General features: G+C 43.1%; 1 protein-coding gene across 1 annotated transcript in view; it reads right to left on the bottom strand.

Moving 5' to 3' along the window:
• Positions 1–17,597, bottom strand: part of PSD3 (pleckstrin and Sec7 domain containing 3) — a 104,185-nt gene that overhangs the window by 18,218 nt on the left and 68,370 nt on the right. Inside the window, exons 10-11 of the mRNA XM_009887209.1 lie at positions 9,765–9,808; positions 1,075–1,268 (exon numbers count right to left, since the gene is read on the bottom strand). Coding sequence (XP_009885511.1) covers positions 1,075–1,268; positions 9,765–9,808 — 238 coding nt within the window. The remainder of the gene's footprint in view (positions 1–1,074; positions 1,269–9,764; positions 9,809–17,597) is intronic.

The raw sequence follows: 17,597 nt of genomic DNA, 5'->3' as shown, positions 1-17,597 counted from the left end.
TCTGATTACTTATAATTAAAGAAATAATGTAATAAAGGCAACTAGGTTAAATAAACAGAAGTTTAGTAAAGATGAAGCTATTCAGAGCATCCAGTCATCACAAAGAATGAGGTCAGTTTGATTTCGACATTTCTGTTTGAATTTAGTTGTCCAGCTGTCAGCCCCTGACTTGAAAGCACTGACCTCCAATTGTACCTTCTAAAATATAACAGCAAAATATATGAACACCAAAATGCTTAGCCCAGCTAGGAGAGAGTTCAGTCACTGGAAACCCATCACAAAGTCACACTTTGCCTTCAGGATTCGGGATAGTATGAACCACGAGTAGGTGATCATCAGCAATGGAAAATACAGATGCTCTGAGTAGCCTCTGCTGTTTCCAAGAATAAATGAAGATGTCCAAACAACAAAACATATACAGGCGAATCAGAAGCCTTTGATGCACCACAAATGGAAGTAGGACAAGAACGAAAGAGGATAATCAAAGTAAGTAAGAGATATGGTAGGATTATTACAAAGAAGGGACAGGGAGGAACCGCTTGGCATAAATCTAGCTGTTACCAAAAGCTGCTTAATTTCATTGGATATGTGACCCAAGGCTGGGAAAGTAGGGAAGGGAACGGTTACAGCATCTTCCAAGCAGAGATAAAGAACAGCCTTACTTTAAAGACAGGCTCGAGGGGAGGGCAGATTTGAAGCAATCTGATGTCACATAAGGAAAAGGAAAATCACCAAACTACTATGGAACAGCTAATGTAATTCACTTGAAACTGTCTTCTCTTCTGTAAACCATGAGATTCATTTTCTTTTAGCACAAAAGATTCACATTGCGTTGCTGTATCACATTACTCATTATGCTCATGCATTAGAGCTGCTGCAAATGGGACTGAACATTGTAAATCTTGGCCTAATAGTGTGACTGTGATAATCCAATTGCTGCATTGTTTGTTATTGCTGCAATTTCCCCTAATGAAGCATCACTATTTGCCTTGAGAAGCACATGGGCTCATCGTAAGTGGCACTGTGCAGAGATAACAAGAAAATGAGACATTAAGAGTGAAAGATGATACTCACTTTTCTTTCCATCCATATCTGCATGGCTTTTCCTAGCCAGAAATCCAGTTTTATACACAGCGGCACTGGGGTCATGAGGGATGTCCAGGAACGGGTTGTTTGAGTTGCCAATTCGACTGACAGCCTTCGTCTGGCTCCCATTATCCTTTTCATCTGTACCATCTGAGTGAGACTTTTTTTTCTCTTCTTCATCCCTTAAAAAGTAGTGAAAACCAAGCATGAACGACAGACTCACCAACAAAGTTTCATTTCAGTAATTCTTGCATGCTCCTTGTCAAAGCATACCTCTCTCTTTATAGAGGGGGCCCTATTTAGAAAGAAATCTAGACACGTACCAAAACATAGTCAAATTATAGCAAAACTTCAGTTCACCTATTTCATCAGCACAGGACGTAGGAGCCGGATTTTTCAAAAAAGCCCAAGTTTCCCTTTTACAGTCTCAAAAGGCAGGATTTCAAGGGTGTTCTGTGTGCTCCAACTCACCGATTTTTAATTCCACTTATGAGTGCTAAAATGTGAAACGTTTTCCTGCTGGGCTCTCCTGAAAAATCTCCAATTTCTTCATGAGTTCACATGTAGATGAAAAGAATTAGATTACTACAGATCACTGTGGCTTACCCCTTAACTTAGCATACGAAACACAGACTCTACCTCCTTTTCTTTATTTTCCCCTGCAGACTAGCATAAAAGTAGTAATTTAAAAATAAAAACTACACTAGGTGAATTATGTTATCTGTATTTTAGAAACAAAATGCTGCTCAAAATGTTACTTATTAGGGCAATGTATTCAACACAGCTCTTGGGGACAACAATGCAACCCATTTCAGCAAGTCACAAGCATTGCCTGACTAATAAATGCCTTTTTGCATGTCACAGCCAAAGGCAAAAAGAACCAGGCAACCTAGAAAACAAAGGATGTCCATCACAAGAGTAGGACGATGGTTTTCAGAGAATAACAGACCACTGAATCTGGGTGGATGGTGTATCTGGAGGAACCACAGTTAGTGTCAGATTACAGAGCAGCCCTGTGTCCTTTGAAGTCCCCACACATTCCTCTCCAGATGACTGGGAAAGGTGTCAGGGAGGATGAAGGTTGCCATTGGAAAATCATGGTAGCAATGCTTCTCCTGAGAGCAGCACCCGATTAAAAAAAAAAAAAATCACTATCATTTGAGTGTAATGATCACTAATAGTGGGGGTGGACTTCAAACTGCTGCATCTTACTGGACCCAGATGATCAGCGGAGACAGTAAGCTCAGGCATATGTTCAAAGGCATGTATCAGATGAGGACCAGCAAGGCATATGTCAGTCCAAAAGCTCCTTTTGGGGCACACTGCCACTATGTCTACTTATAGGAATGACCATCTAAAGAAATGTCATCCAAGAACTGCCGGCTAGAGTGACAATGTGTGTTGTCCTGATCTCTGCTGAAATGGCCGTTTGGGAAATAACTTAGTCTGAGGAGTTACAAGGATAATAGACTCGTTTGACAACAAGGAAACCAAATCTAGAGACACACAGGTTATATGAGCGAACTCAGTGCCAGGAACGTTCCCAGGCATTTGACTTTGATCACCTCATATGACTTTGTGCTTGGCATGGTCTCAGCCCAGCACGCTCCCAAACAATTTCCAGACACTGTTTAGGAATCAGCACAGGCAAGCATCACCCCAACAGGCAGTTTAGAGGCAAGCATCTTCTTTTGAAGGGTAAGACTTTTCAATGGTATGGATATGGATGTTACACATTTCGGCCTGAAAGTCACACAAAGGTGCCAGACATTTGATTTAGTTGCAGAGACATAGCGACAATGGCAAGCCATACCATCATGGTGTTGTCTTGCAAAGTCTCCTGATTAAGACGAACAAAACTTTTACCTAAAGACCTGATTCCCGCAAGGCAGAGCAGTCCTTGCATCTTTCAGCCTATTGATACTTGTTTTCCCACGCCAGAACAGAGAGATCTGCAAAAAACTTTTTGTTGGTCAAAGCAATAAAGATTTCTTCGTGCATGCTTTGGTTGAAGCTCTCTCCCAACTGAAAAAGTGTTGGAATTTCTGACAATTTTGATTGTCCCAACCCTTCCTGTGTCTACCACACTTACTAGCTGTTGGCAACTCTGGACCATTGTGTGACACAGGTTTCTTACATATGTGTCTGTTCCAGGAGCAAATTCTCTCAACTCAAGTCTATGGTACCTAATCCAGACCAATACCTCTCATGGGACACAAACACTCCGGCTGATTTGTCACATAGAAGTGCCTTGTGAATTCTGGGATCTCAGCCAAGGACACAGAGGATTTCTCCTTGTCATCAGAGACCTACTGCAGTAAATGGCTTAGCATTTTTTTTTGAATAAGGTATCTCCTTTGGAACTATGGGAGCGAATTATCTTATACTCATCAACTGTCCTGTGGGAATGTACCAGTGCCCTTATGCAAGCAGCCACAGGTGGTTTGATGAGTAGTCCTGGGGATCCTAGACATGACTAGTGCTGAGGGCAGTGTGCTCAAACTCAGCATCTCTGGGGCAGCTATATAACAAGAATTCTTCAAAAGATAAATGCAGATAGGGCAGACGAGGATGAAATGGCATCTGCTGTCATGACTACTGGCAGCATTGAACAAACCTTTAATTGGTCCTTTCATCTGTCATTGAAAATATGACATCCTTGAGACTCAGATGCCTCAGGCACTTGTGAGAGCTGAGTGCTCTGACAAGATTCATGAGGTCAAGATGCATGAGCCAGTCTGTAAGATGCAATGATGGGAACCAAAGAGACAAGGGGGACTCATTACAGAGAATGAGAAATGGATGAACAGCTGAGAAAATCGAACTAAAAGGAGCCTCTATCTCCCTCTGATCTTGAATATGAAACACTAGTGGGAATAAAACCACGGGATCCAGGACCCACTTCTTCAAATACTCCATGTTGCTTCAGTGGTCAAACACAAGAAGAAAGCAGGACAATTGGGAGGAGTTTCAAACTAGCAAAATAGTTCAGGTATTAGCCTTTGCTTACATACCCTCCAAAGTTGACAGAATAGATAGGTCCTGGATAGGCTTTATCAATCGTGTAATAATTTGAGTTTATCCCTCACCAGCCTTTAGGGTATGGTTGCAAGGAAGAGCTGCAGAAAATTCAGCTGGCCTCTGGATACACACACCTGAAAAATCATCTTTGTTTGAAACCCTAGCCTGTGGGGGACTGCAACTACTTCCTCATCCTCAGATGGCTCTCACAGATGATTCAAGTCCTGTAACATCCCCAGAATGAAGGCCTCCAATGATGCGGAGGTAAGAGTCAGTGGGTGGTGTCTCTGTGCAGGTATGTTCAGAGTCATGGATCCAGTGTCACACAGGCAGAGCTCAAGTCCTTGTCAGGGGCAGGCTCAGTGTCTCTCCTTTCCATATGGTACAGGAAATAGCCTGCACCTGTGGCTTTGGGGAAAAAAAACCCACGTCAGTTCCAACACACATTTCAGTGGCAAAACATCATCATGAGGGTCCACTTAGGTTTGCAGAAGTCTTAAAGAGATTTTCTGTCTTTGATCAGCAGAGGGAGACCATTCCTGGCTCTGGGTCTGGAATTGATTCCTCTGGTGACCCCTTTCTGACAACTGAAAGGGACTGATGGCTGTGAACCCTCTTGTAGGTGCTAGAGTCTCTGCTCTGCAGGGTACTGGTGACCACCTGTAGAGGTTCTCCAAGACTCTGCTTACAGCATGTGGTATTTTCAAGGTTTCTCGAAACAAGGAGCTTCAGTTCCACCTCCCTTAACTTGTCTCTTTGGAAAAAGACCTGCAGACAGAGCAGTGAACAGGGCACTGGCTGCCCAGGAGGACCAGCACACCAAAGCCAGAATCTGCTTGCTCTATCACTTGAAGACACAGCATTGTAACAGCAACGGTTTCCTTCCCAAATGTGTGATCCCTGACAACCAGGAAGAGTTTGCCTCATTCTTAAGCACACAGATTTGAAACACATGCAAAAATGCAGATGTTGCCATTTTGGTGAAGAAATATAATTTTGCCTCTCCCCAGAAAGACCCTATACAAGAAAGTCCCATTTTTTTCTTCTGGAAGAAAATCACCATCCGGTTCTCTCAGTAACAAAAACGTTTCCGTATGCTCTACCGTCTGATTTGATGCTCTGCCTTGGAAAACTTCGAAGTCACTAAGCTGGAAAGACAGGGTCAAGCCCTTCATTTTTAAAAGTCTGCTTTGTCTCTGCATTTGTTCAAATAGAAAATTTACATGACATGGCAAAAGGCTGGGTTTATCCATTTAACAAGTGGCATTTAAAAATAAATTCAGATTTATAACATATAATTACATGAATCTGTGCAAGTGATAGCATCTGTATTAGGAAATTGACTTGAGAAACCAGTGGAGAGAAGTTTTGGCATCTTTCCCAAAGTGAGGAGAGAAGAAAGGAGAGCCAGGTGATTACTATCTGACCCCTCTCTAAAACCAATCATGAAGTTGCAAACAGAAGACATCCTAGAACTTGGGAGATGAAGAGTTAATTATAACAGGGAGAGATTTCTGGGTTTGACCTAGAAAAAGGTGAGCTTCAGCACAGATGTCTTTATAATCACCCCAGTCTCAGCGTCAGTTTGCCGCAGGAAACACAGAAAGGATTTGGCAGCGGCCCTTTCCCACCATCACTGTCTCAAAGACCTATTTTGGTTTGGCTGGAAGGAGAGAATTTTTCAGTGCAGTCCAGAAAAACAAAAAAGTATATACTGTGTTTATGTCTAAACTTCTCTGGAAAGAAAACTACCATCAACTAGTCAAAAAACAAGTGATTCTCCTGAAGAACTACATTGACCTGCTGAGAGAAACCTTTCAGGAGACAACTGGCTCAAATGCAGCCATTTTGTTTTTGCATTTTTTTAAGCAGCACTGCAATTTCGTATGTTAATTCTAGATCACTATTCAGCCTATTTTAAGATGATGATTTTATTCCTATCATCTTCAACAGAAAGTAGAGATAATATTACAAACAACGGAGAAAAATAATGTTCACCACCACATTTCCACGAAGACATCACATAAACAAAACATATTTAGCTCTGGCACCATTGAAATCAAATTAATTATTCTTCTTCAGCTTAAAACTGATGATGATCGGTGCAAAAGCCAAAAGATGAGAAACATCTACAAAGCCTGGGCCAGAATATTATAGACAATGGGACTGAAGGGATGTTAAGAAGTAAGTTAATCCATCTCTTTACCTCTAAGGCTGGACCTAACCTTTCTAACACATTCTGGGCAGACTAACCAGTTTGCAAAAACCTCCAGTGAAAGCACTTCCATAGCTCGTCCAGGGAAACCTATGCCCTGGTTTGAAAGGCTTATTGCTAGAAAGCTTTTTTTAATGTTCAACCCAAACTTCCCATGTTTCAAATGCAAGCCTATCCACAATAGTTGAGAGAATAATTCACACCCTTCTCCTCTAGAACAGCCTTTACACGCTGAAAAAAAAATGCACTCGGATCCCTCTCTTCGGTGCTCCCTTTTCCACCTGAACAAACCCAATTCTTTTAATCTCACCACTCATGTTCACAGGATCTTGAATTCATTTCATCTTACAGGTGATGTCAGTGTTGAAGAACAAGAATTTACCATGTGAGTATGAAAAAATCGCATGGAAGTATCAAGTCCCTCAGGGAAATTTAAGCGGCCTGAGAAATTATGACACAATTATTGGGGCTACATGCACTCCTGGGGTGGTTCCAGTGTCTTCAGCACACTGAAAACTGGATGCATTGGACTAACTGAATGAAAAGGTACGTGGTTTCATTGCAGTCAGTAGGAACTTCTGCCAATGATTTCAGTGAGGTCTGGTCACTACTTAGTGCTTCACTTGCTGGTCAAAGAAATGAACCACAGTCCAACAGACAGGAGAGATGTAGAACTGTAAGCAGTAGAGAGGAAATATGGAATGGGACAAAAGGCAGAATAATTGTATTTCTGATGGTTAGATTTCCCATACTGTTTTTCTCTTTTCTCTCAGGACACAGAACAACAAGGCCTGCAAGAGGAAATGGCAAGCAAAGTAAAAGGCATGCCAAGTAACTGGCAGAAAGTTTTCTGCCAGTTCTATTGTGAAAAGTAACCAAAAAATTTGGGAGGTGCAGTGCAGAGCAGGAGTGTGCATTCAGGATCCCACATCCACCAGTTCAGGGTAAATTTGAGGTCAGATCTGTTTCTTTTACAGATCCCAGCATGTGATTCACTTTTAACCTTTTGGAAAACTTGAACCTGGAACTACGGCAGAAAAAGAACTGTAATGCAATTCTCTCTTCCAGAGCTGAACTCATGCTTCCCTGTTCATAAAGGATAAATGAATACTTCTAATGAAAGTCTCTGGAGCACATCTGCTGATGAAGGTGCCACTTCTCTTGACTACAAAATTGGAATAACTGGTAGTCTTTTCTTTCTATGGGCTTTGGATCAGACTGTAATTCTACTGGAAATGGACAGCAAACCATTTAGGATGATGACACACCTACCTTGCAACTAGTAAAATAAGGATCATGTAGAAGTCTTCCCTCATCTTACATGTTGCTGTTACCTTCCCCTACCTATGGACCTATTGACAGTCATTAATCCACTAAATAACGTTACTGCCAGAGAAGCTCTTAAACTGTTACTTAGCTCACAAGAGAGAGTCTTAGATCCTCAAAGGGATTCTGGCTGGAGGAAAGGCATTCCTTTAACATGCCAGCATCGTGAGGGAACTTATCCTGGGTTTTGCAGCCCTGTTTCCACCTTTGCCTTACCTCCCACTTCTTCCCCTGCCAACTGCATCAGGGAAACAGAGATAATCTTTGGAGTCCCATCACAACAAAACTGACCATGTCCCCTTCCTATCTACCTTTCTCTGCAGATCGTGACAGGAAAGCAAGAGAGTGATGCGCCTCCTCCCTCTAGCTCAGGCAGTCCTGGTGCTCCTTGAGGTGATTACACCAACCACAAAGCTCTCTAAAAGTGAGAAGAGACATCTTCACACTCCCTTTTCCAGCCAGCGCTCTCAGCCCCAAAGATAAAGGCACAACCTCTTTGACTATGCCCAGAATGAGCTTTGTTTTACAGCATGGAAAGTAATTGTCATACCAGTCCCAGCTACCTGTGTGAGTTTGAGATTGGAATGGACAATTGGCCGCTTTGAGCATCCTGCTGGGAGAAGGTGGATTTACACCCACATCCCAAAGCCTTATTTAAGAGGATTCTGATTTCTCCCTTTTCCAACCTGCTTACATTTTTTCCCCACACAATTCATTAGCAAGGGATATGGATTGGACTATGTAAATGCCAAAGCAGTTACTACCTGTACAGGAGCAAGCTATCTCATAAATCACCTTGACTGAAGCTCATGGAAGCAGAGCCAGGCATGAGCCAGTTCCCACCTGGAGGCTGCCCAAGTGTATGACACATTATGGCCTCTTGCCAAGAGCTGGAGGGAAATTCTGACATCGAGAAAGTCACATAATGGATTCTGTCTGGTCTAAAGTACCTGTGAGAGAGTGTCTTGCAAACAGCTCTGGTGTTGTGACATGTAAGATTCACACAGCATATTCCAGGTCCAAGATACAGTCCGGGAAAATGTCTCCCACCGTGCTTCTTATGAGGCTTATTAGAGACAGCACTTCTTGGTGATTCCCCATACCAGCACACCTTCCTCATTACTCTGACATTATTTAACACACTTCTGAACAGGAGGTGGAATCCCAGTTAGGACCAGCAGCCCCTGTACATGAGGATGCACACTGACAAGAAATTCATTTGCATATTATGAGCTTAAAACAAGAAAGATTAGAAGCCAATCAACCTGCAAGACCTATGGCAGTTGTTAGAACTTCTAGCATAAAAGGTGCAGGAGCATGCATCCCAGACATACATTCTTCTCAACAAGGTGAGGTTTCAGATATGTAATCCACACGGGTAAACATCTTGTACCACCAAAATAGATAAAAGCCATCATTCTTTTATTTTGCACCAAAATCCACTGTTCTGCAAGCAGCAAAATCTAAAGCAGACCCCATCTACTCTTTGCTGGCATACCAAGACCACGTAAAACCTAAACACAGAGAAATGTCAATTTAACACAATCAGAAATTGAAGCTCTTTCCGGTCTGCAGTATTTCCATAGTTAACAAGTGTCAGCCTGTCAAAAGCAGCTAAGGACGGGGGATATCAGACTTTGTCCAATTTATCATCTTTCATATTAGGTTGTTGTCAAGTTATCCATAGTTAATCAGGAGACAAACCAAGACAATAAACCAACAGCAGGAAACTCAATCCAAGGCGTTTGTTTCTATTCAGTGGTTCTGACACAATGTACCAAAAGATAAAGTGAGAAGTCAACTCCTGTTTTATTTATGCAGTCATATAACAACGGAGGATTTAATTTCTCTCTTTTCAGGCTGAAGTTTCCTACTAAATGAAACGTCCTCTTTCCTTATAAATGCAGTTGGCTCCTATCATTAACAACTCCCCTTGCTGGAGAAACAGATGAGGCAGTATTGCCAGGTCATTCATTAACAGAAAAGCAAACTCATTACGCACACCGGCTATCTTCTACAGGCTTTGGAGCCCACTCAGATGGTGACATAGGATGTATAAACAGATTACTACACAGGTACTATTTTTAAACTCCTAATTTCTATGCAGTATACTTACACTGCCCATTCCAGCTTCTCATTCTTGATTGAATTGTAGAGGGCCTGCAAAGGGAGAAAAATGAGATGGGATTATTGTTTGACCACCGCTACACACACGTTAACATGCTGAGGAAAATTACCTAACTAATACCAGCAAGTGAGCTGTCTCTGATCGAGGAAGTATCATATCTGCCCATGGTAACACAAAAGTCTTGAGCAGAAATCTCATCTAAGGAAAAAATACCAGAATGCAGGGTTTGAGATTACAATCACTTTTTTAAGCAGGTTTTGGGGTTTTGTGGTTTGTTTGTGGGTGTTTTTTTTAAATACCCTGTTAAGTTTGCAAAAGCCACAAGACTACACCCTTGAAATTCAAGGTCCAATTTAATTCCTGACAGTCAGGGATATTTTTTCGTCACTGGCTTTAGTGAGGCGAAGATTTCACCATACAGGCCTACCTGTATGTGTGCCACAATAGCTATCCAAAGCCCCTGAGCCCCACACACACCTGAGTGCTTTCCCAGTTACACACCCAAACATAAACATGTTCTGTTCCTATGTGCAAAACAGAAAATTAATGATAAGCAGCTTTCATACTTGAAGATCAATGTCTTGGACTGCTGTCTGCTACATCATTACTCTTTTAATGCATAAGAAAGATGCCAGTAGGTTTGATATCAAAGGTCACAATTCTGCTGTTGATACCAGCCTGCAAAGAAAAGGGTCTGAAGGCTGACTTAAGCTTGGGTGGATATCAGACAGTTGGGATGGACTTCTTTTGAGAGTGAGTAGGTACAAAACTTGGATAACTGTGTCTGATTTCAGCCTTCCAGTAGCTGATGCATACAATGGATAAATGCCTGCTATTACTACAAGCTAATGGAGTTCTTCAAATAGGCCACTTGACTCAAGTGAAGTATTTTGGTATGGAATGTCCCTGATTCTCGCACTTATAATCCACATTTGTAATTTACCTTATATACATAGCTAGATTTACTCCCTCTGGCACATAACTCCTACACAGCCTCAAAATATGTTAACGTGTAGAAGAACTGTTGATGCACATGATTACAAAAAAGTAGCACATCAAGTATGAACAAGCCTGAAAATCACATACTATAATAGCTATGACACACTCAACAGAAACATTAGCATTTAAATAGCCTTAACTCTGACCCAAAACAAAAATAATTTGGAAAACTGGAGAGTTGAAACTAGTCTTGTGCATATGCCACAGCTGAATGTGCAACGAGAATCCCATGAGCATATCCCGCTGCTCATCCTGTGATCCACTGGCTCCTTCCTGAATCTTGCACGGTCTATTTGAAGATCCTTAGTATCCAGCTCTGTGAAAATCTGGCTCGCTTGAACCATACACAAGCAGGTCAAACATACTGCTACAACTCACCTCACGCTGATACTACACATGCAGCAACTTTTAGTCACAGTGTACCTTATATAAAAGTAGGCTTCTCAGAGCAACAGAACAGATATGACCACCAAGAGGAACCATCCCACATCCTACTTACACTGAGCTAGCTGGGAGGGGTCCCCATCGCTAACAGGGCTTGCTGTGCTACTCAAAACAATAAGATGAAATATTTCCAACTCTGGAGTTTTCACTGTTTGTTTCTATTTATCCTATCTTCTCCAAATTTGTATAAGGAGCTCTGATCCAAAGGCAAACAGACAGAAAAAGGTGAAGTAAAGGGCATTGCTGGCAGTTTGTAGGCACTTTGCTTAATTTTCAGGTGAGAGGTATCAAGAGATTTTAAGACCACCCTGCAGGAAGAAAGCAAAAGAAAGGGCTAACATTTCTCCTACCATGCAGCCAGCAGTCCAGCAGAATTAAACACACGTCCATTTTTCTGCACAAGCTGATGCTGACACTGGTTCCCTGGGATCCCCCAGTATGTTCAATTAGAAGCCACTATGTTTCCAATGATTTGGCCAAAGTCCCCTCTTGTTCTTTGACTTGTCTTTTTCTTCCTACTACTACTAAAATATTATCTTACATTTTGAACCAGAAAACTACTTCCACACATAAGGCAAAGAGGCTTCATTTTTTCCCAGTTGCCTCCCCGTTTTTTCAGAAGCAGCATTTTTTTCCCCAGCTGGTTGGATGAGCTTTTGATATGTAGCAAAAACCTGTCCTGGGATATCAGAAATGCCTTTTGTTTCTCTCTGACCCAAATGCCTACAAGATTGGTCATGACCTCTGAAAATGAACACCTGCCCTGTGCAGTACTGCTTTTTATGGGATTTTGCTGCTAAGGAAGTCTCTAGGGATCACTACAGCCAAAGAGCAGGACATACAAAAGCAGTGCTCCAGATTGGTGCAGGAACAACAAATGCCCCAGGCTTTTGCCTTGCGGAAAGTGACATGTGTTTGTCCCGATCTTTACTAATGAGCCAGACTCCATCTTCCTTCTTTAGGGAGTAACACACACCAACCCAGTCATATGGCATACATCTGACAAAGGACACAGTGTCCCCCATACAGCATCAAATATAGCCTCTCGGAAAGTCTCTGCTATTTATAAAAATGAAAGAGAAAACCCTAGAGAGTATCCAAAGCCTGGGCAGCTGTATACAGGGCATGTTTGGTGTGTCTACCAACTGCATTCAGTGAGATCTCAGCGAGTAGACCTTTCAAGGGATGGAGGTACATGGGTTCTCATGTCTGCCTCCCAGTTCACCTCTGTGGCAGAGACTGCTGCCGGGTTGCACACTTGCCCCCATACTCACCAGCCTTTTAGAGCTGCTTTACATTCCTTCTCCAAAGCAATTTACACTTTAGCATTTTCCTCATGTCTTCTAGGTTCTCGCATGATCTGGAGAAGAAAAATTTCCTCCTCCCATGTTTTGCAACCAGTAGCAGACATGTACAACCCAGCACCTGCTCTATCATTTATTTCATGGCTGTTTCCCAAGGCCCTGATTCAGACAGCAGCTCTTTTCAGCAGACGTTTCTCCAGAGTATGATTAAATCAAACAAACTTGAAGACAAGCACTTAAATGCTTCACTAAATTGCAACAAAGCTGATCAGAGATTATGGTGGGGACATGACTTTCACCATACCTAACTAGCTGCAAGGACAGTTTTTATTAACTCATGTTTTCTCTCTGGGAAATGAAAAAAAAAAAAAACCAACCAAACCACCTTCTGATTTAAAGCACTCTTACAGTTTGACAACAATCATAGCTTCTTACCTGCTAGCCTGGGAAGTGCTTGGCAAATTTGCTATCTAAGCTGAAAACTGGAGGCTGGACCACTGCAGGGAATGCCAGAACAAATACTGCAAGGGTCTCATCTTCCAAGCTGGACTGATACCACTTGGAAAGGGAGAGACTTTCTATCTCTTTTGGCACCCAAGGCTACTGTACGCAGGATCCAAACCCCTAGCTACCGACTACTCAGCAGTATCCAACTTCACTGCTTCAACTCTTAAACTCTATTACCCAGACCACAGAAACCTACTCCTTACAGCCTTCTCTTTTCTGAGAATTGCTGATCTCTGGGCCCACCGCACTTGAGGCCCAGCACTGCTCTAAGCTCTCTGGAGAAACAAATTCAGTTTTGAAAGGAGAATAAAAGAAATTAACTGCTGCATAAAACAGAACAGCAGGCAACATCCTAAATACCTTTCCTATTTTAATTCCAAAGCTGTTTCCTACAGATCCAATTTGACTCTTAGCAGACTGCAATATAAAAAAAAACCAAAAAACAAAAACCAATGGGATTTGTTATGTATTCGTGAGATTTGTTTGTATTTGTTCATAAACTGGGCAAGAAACTTACAGTTTAAGTCGAAGCCTGTAACTCTATAAGGAGGTGCTGAATTCCATACCCATTTTCCCCTTGGTAAGCAGGTAGGTCAACTAAAAGTTCAGATTTTCACAAGCTCACACCAATAGGTACTTTTATTTCAATTGGAAAAAGAAGGGAAACTATGCAGGGAGTGCTTCTGAAAACTCCTGTTTATTTTACAAATCTGCCAAGACAAAAAGGTCACTTGCCATCATCACCTCCCTCAAAACTTTGTCACATGCACGAACCATTGGACCCATTTAAACAGGCTGTTCTCGGCACCTGCCGACTGCCAGCTATGCCGTGACTCAGCCTCTGCAGGCACAGGCAGTGAACAAGAGAAAGGCACAACCAGGTGTGCACACAGGGACAGCTATGTAACAAATCACTCAGATACTCATCTCAGTTAATCATCTAGGTAACAAATAGGCATAGGGTTCCCAAAACCTGGCCAGGAGGGTGCAAGAGGTCCCAGGGCACTGTGCGAACCCTTCCTTCAAAAGACAACGTAGGACTGGCTCTTGAATCAGACTGCTCACTTTCTGTATACACCAGCCCATCCAGAAAAGCCTGCCAAGAGAGAAAGAAATACACCACAGGTATTTCTTATACCTGCTCTGTTCACAAAAGAGAAGGAGCCAGAAATGCCAGCCACGAGCAGGTAAATAGAGAGCCAGCAGGGGTGACCTAGACTGTCTTCTCCAGTTTTTCTTTCTCAGGATTTCTGTTCACACCCAGTTCCACCGTGATTTCTGGAGTCACTGTTGGAGGAATGACTATCTGACCATTACAGGAGATAGCCTGGGTGGCTTTTCCAGCCCCCAGGACAGGGATGCACTTGTGCTCTCTGACCCAGGCCCTTGCCGCCCTCGCCTGCAGCCACTGTCAGAAGAAGCCCTTCCTGGGGATGTTTCTTCTTCACCTCCAGCTGGTAGCAGCACAGTTGATCCCAGGCAGCCAAGGAAACCCCAGTCACACCTCTGGGCAAAGACATGCTCAGTCTTTCCAGTCAGAAGTGCTCAGTCAGAAGTTCAGCATCTCCCCCAGTCAGTCAGCACCTGTCCATTGGCTCTGCCCCCAGGACCACTGCAGTCAGCCAGGCACCAGCCCCAGCTCCCACCATACGTGGTTTATAGGAGGGAGGAAAATCAATAAAAGTAGCAGAACCCTACAAAAATAAAACAGGTTACAGAGGCAACAGATACCAGACACTCTGAGTCATTGCCTTCTGCCAGGTTTAGATGGGGTGCGACACATTGCTATATACCACTCCGGGTCTGCTGCTTTGTTGATTACCTGAAGGTTGACCCTCCCCTAGAACTGTTGCTTGCATACAGATCTACCCGACTTCACCATCTCCTATTTGCCTCCCTCCCCCAAAATCCAGATCTTGAAATTTTCTCCTCTCTTCATGCACAGATATGTAACACCCGGCAAGGCGAGGATAAGGGCTCTGATCACTGAGTACCTGCAGTTCCTTGCCAGGCTCAAAGCCCACATGCCCCTGATGTCTCACACATTTTTCCCCTTCTGACGAGGATGCAGCAAGGATGCCAAAGTAGTACCCCAAGAAGGCCGTGGGTTAGCGCATGGCATGGCATGTCTGCTGATATCACTCTCAATTTCAAATTCCACTGGTTTGTACAACAAACGTTCTTCTAACAAGCCAGCATACATTATTCATAAAACAGCACAGAGCTGTTCAGCAGCATATGGAACTGATGAATGTTGTTTTGGTGTGGGTGGAGATAGGTTGATAGGAATGTTTTAGGGGGAAGGAAAGGAGATCATTTCACCCAGGGAATTTCAAGTGCGTCACCAACTGGAGTGGGGGTGGCGGGGAAGGAAGGAAGGATTGTGCCAGATATATCATCATACAAGAAAAAAGGATGATTAGCTGGGGCTCCTGAGAGCCAAGAAATAAATGCCACACAAGAAATGCATCCTCTGTAAAATTGATACATGGGGGTTGCTAGAAAAGATTTGTTCTCTACTTGCTAGAGTGTTTCATCAGTGTTACTGGTAAAGGCTGCATACTGAATTATTACCGGTGAACAGAGAAAAGGCTAGAGAAGTGTTTCTTGATAGTGGAGCATCTACACAGCGTATTTCAGAAATTGTTTTATTGGCTCTGTGCATTTGCAGGCAGGACAGGCACAGGCACTCTGCAATTCAGTCCATGGCTGCAGGAAAACAGTCTGTCGGGAGAAAAGACTGCTGAGCACACTGGGTCACACGAACAATCCTAAGGTCCTCTGATTCACCTTGCATGCAGCCTGGGTTTGAGCCTGCTCTCCCAAGAACAACAGTACACCAGTTCACAGTATCCTTTTTGAAGGTTCTCTGCTGGCCTGTGATACCTGGCTATAATACACACTCGGGATGCATCACCTAGTGGAGCCTGTATATGTACAGCTGCTTGAGTGTATATACGTGCGCACAGAAGCACTACCTGATGTTTTTCAAGGAGATGATGGTCCTTGGGGTACCTAGCTTCTTTGATGCTGGCAGCAGGCAGACCTTACACACAGGCACCATGTTGGTGCCTTCTTCATATTGGCTAGAGCACGAGGATATATAATACACTCTAGCTCAGCAAAATAGTCTGAGTCACATAAGTGCAAAATATCAGAGGAGTATGTTTCTGAGGCACAAATGGGTTAAATGTATCTCCTGCCCTAATTCAGCAGAAGCCATCACAGAAATGCATCTTGAGCATTGTAATTACTTTGTATGGGGAGCAGATAAAATGCAAGGCAGTCCAGAAACAAAGGGGGAAACACACCCACAGAAAAATGGAAGAGGACAAGTCTGCAAATCAAGGCCTCCTTGAGATTGAGGGGATCTACGTGGCACCACTGTCCAGGAAGCCCAGTCTAGAACTGAAGACATTTCATGAGAGGTGATGCACAAGCACATACACACAGACTTATACCAAAAAAAAGACCTACTTTGCAATGCTACACACAGGCAACAACTTTCAGGTCTCTTCCACCAACACAAGAGAAGAGCTAAAGCTCAAATATAAATCAGTTCTCTAAATCAGTGATATCTTAGCAAAATAGATTGGCAGACAAAGAACAGAAGGGGGAACAAACATACGAAAAGATCAGCGCTGCCCAAAATCACAAGACCAATCAGTGGGAGAACTGCTTGTTATCTTGTCAACTGGGCAGGTGCCACTGATGGGCACATAGGGATCTTCTCAGCCCTCCATAACACAGCTTTCATGACACAGGTCTTAGATGCTCCACAGACACACATACCTTTGTATGAAACAAGGAAACAGCACTACAAACAAAAAGCTGCAGTACGCGTCCCAACTTACTGAGCTAGACAGGAGAACTGGGTATCTCTCGCACAACAACCTAAAGCACTCAGGAGGCATAAATGTGAATGCCCCAGAGGGATGAACATAGAGAGTTCACTACTGCAGCAGCTAACAAACTGTGTCAGACACCATCCCTGGGAGAAAGTCCCTGCCCTGAGGACATTATACCATGCATACACAGTGGACACAAAGCCTGGGAGAGGGAACAGAGATTAAGCGATTCACCCAATGTCAAAAGACACGAGTTTCTGCCATATGTGGAAACTTTTTGTACATAAATCCTCCCACTGAACATTGTGCAATTATTCCCATGCCTAGGGTGAAAGTGATCACAACAGCATGGTCTCACAGCACCTGCAAGATCCAGCCTTTACTTTGGCATTTGCTGGAGCAGCAGATAACGCATCAGTAACAGCCTGAGAACGATGGCCATGCTATTTCTCTGCCACAACCTTAGCAGTGTACTATTTCTTAGTTATGGTCAATAAGGCCCTCAAAACAGAGGTTCCTGAAACTGGACTGGATAAAATACTTCATTTATTTCTGTTTGCATTACTCTGTGATTAAAGCTCTGCAGCTGAGGCTCTGAAATACCATACAACCTGTAAGCCGGCAGAGAGTGATCTGCTAGGAACTACTGTGCAGCACTGGGATCTTTTCAGCATAGCAGAGGAGGTTTCTCTTAGGACAGATACGATATTTAGGGAAAG

Source organism: Charadrius vociferus, unplaced genomic scaffold, assembly GCF_000708025.1.
Source record: "Charadrius vociferus isolate BGI_N301 unplaced genomic scaffold, ASM70802v2 scaffold586, whole genome shotgun sequence".
Taxonomy (NCBI): domain Eukaryota; kingdom Metazoa; phylum Chordata; class Aves; order Charadriiformes; family Charadriidae; genus Charadrius; species Charadrius vociferus.
The sequence above is the reverse complement of the archived record's forward strand: the minus strand, read 5'-3'. Positions and strand labels throughout refer to the sequence as shown.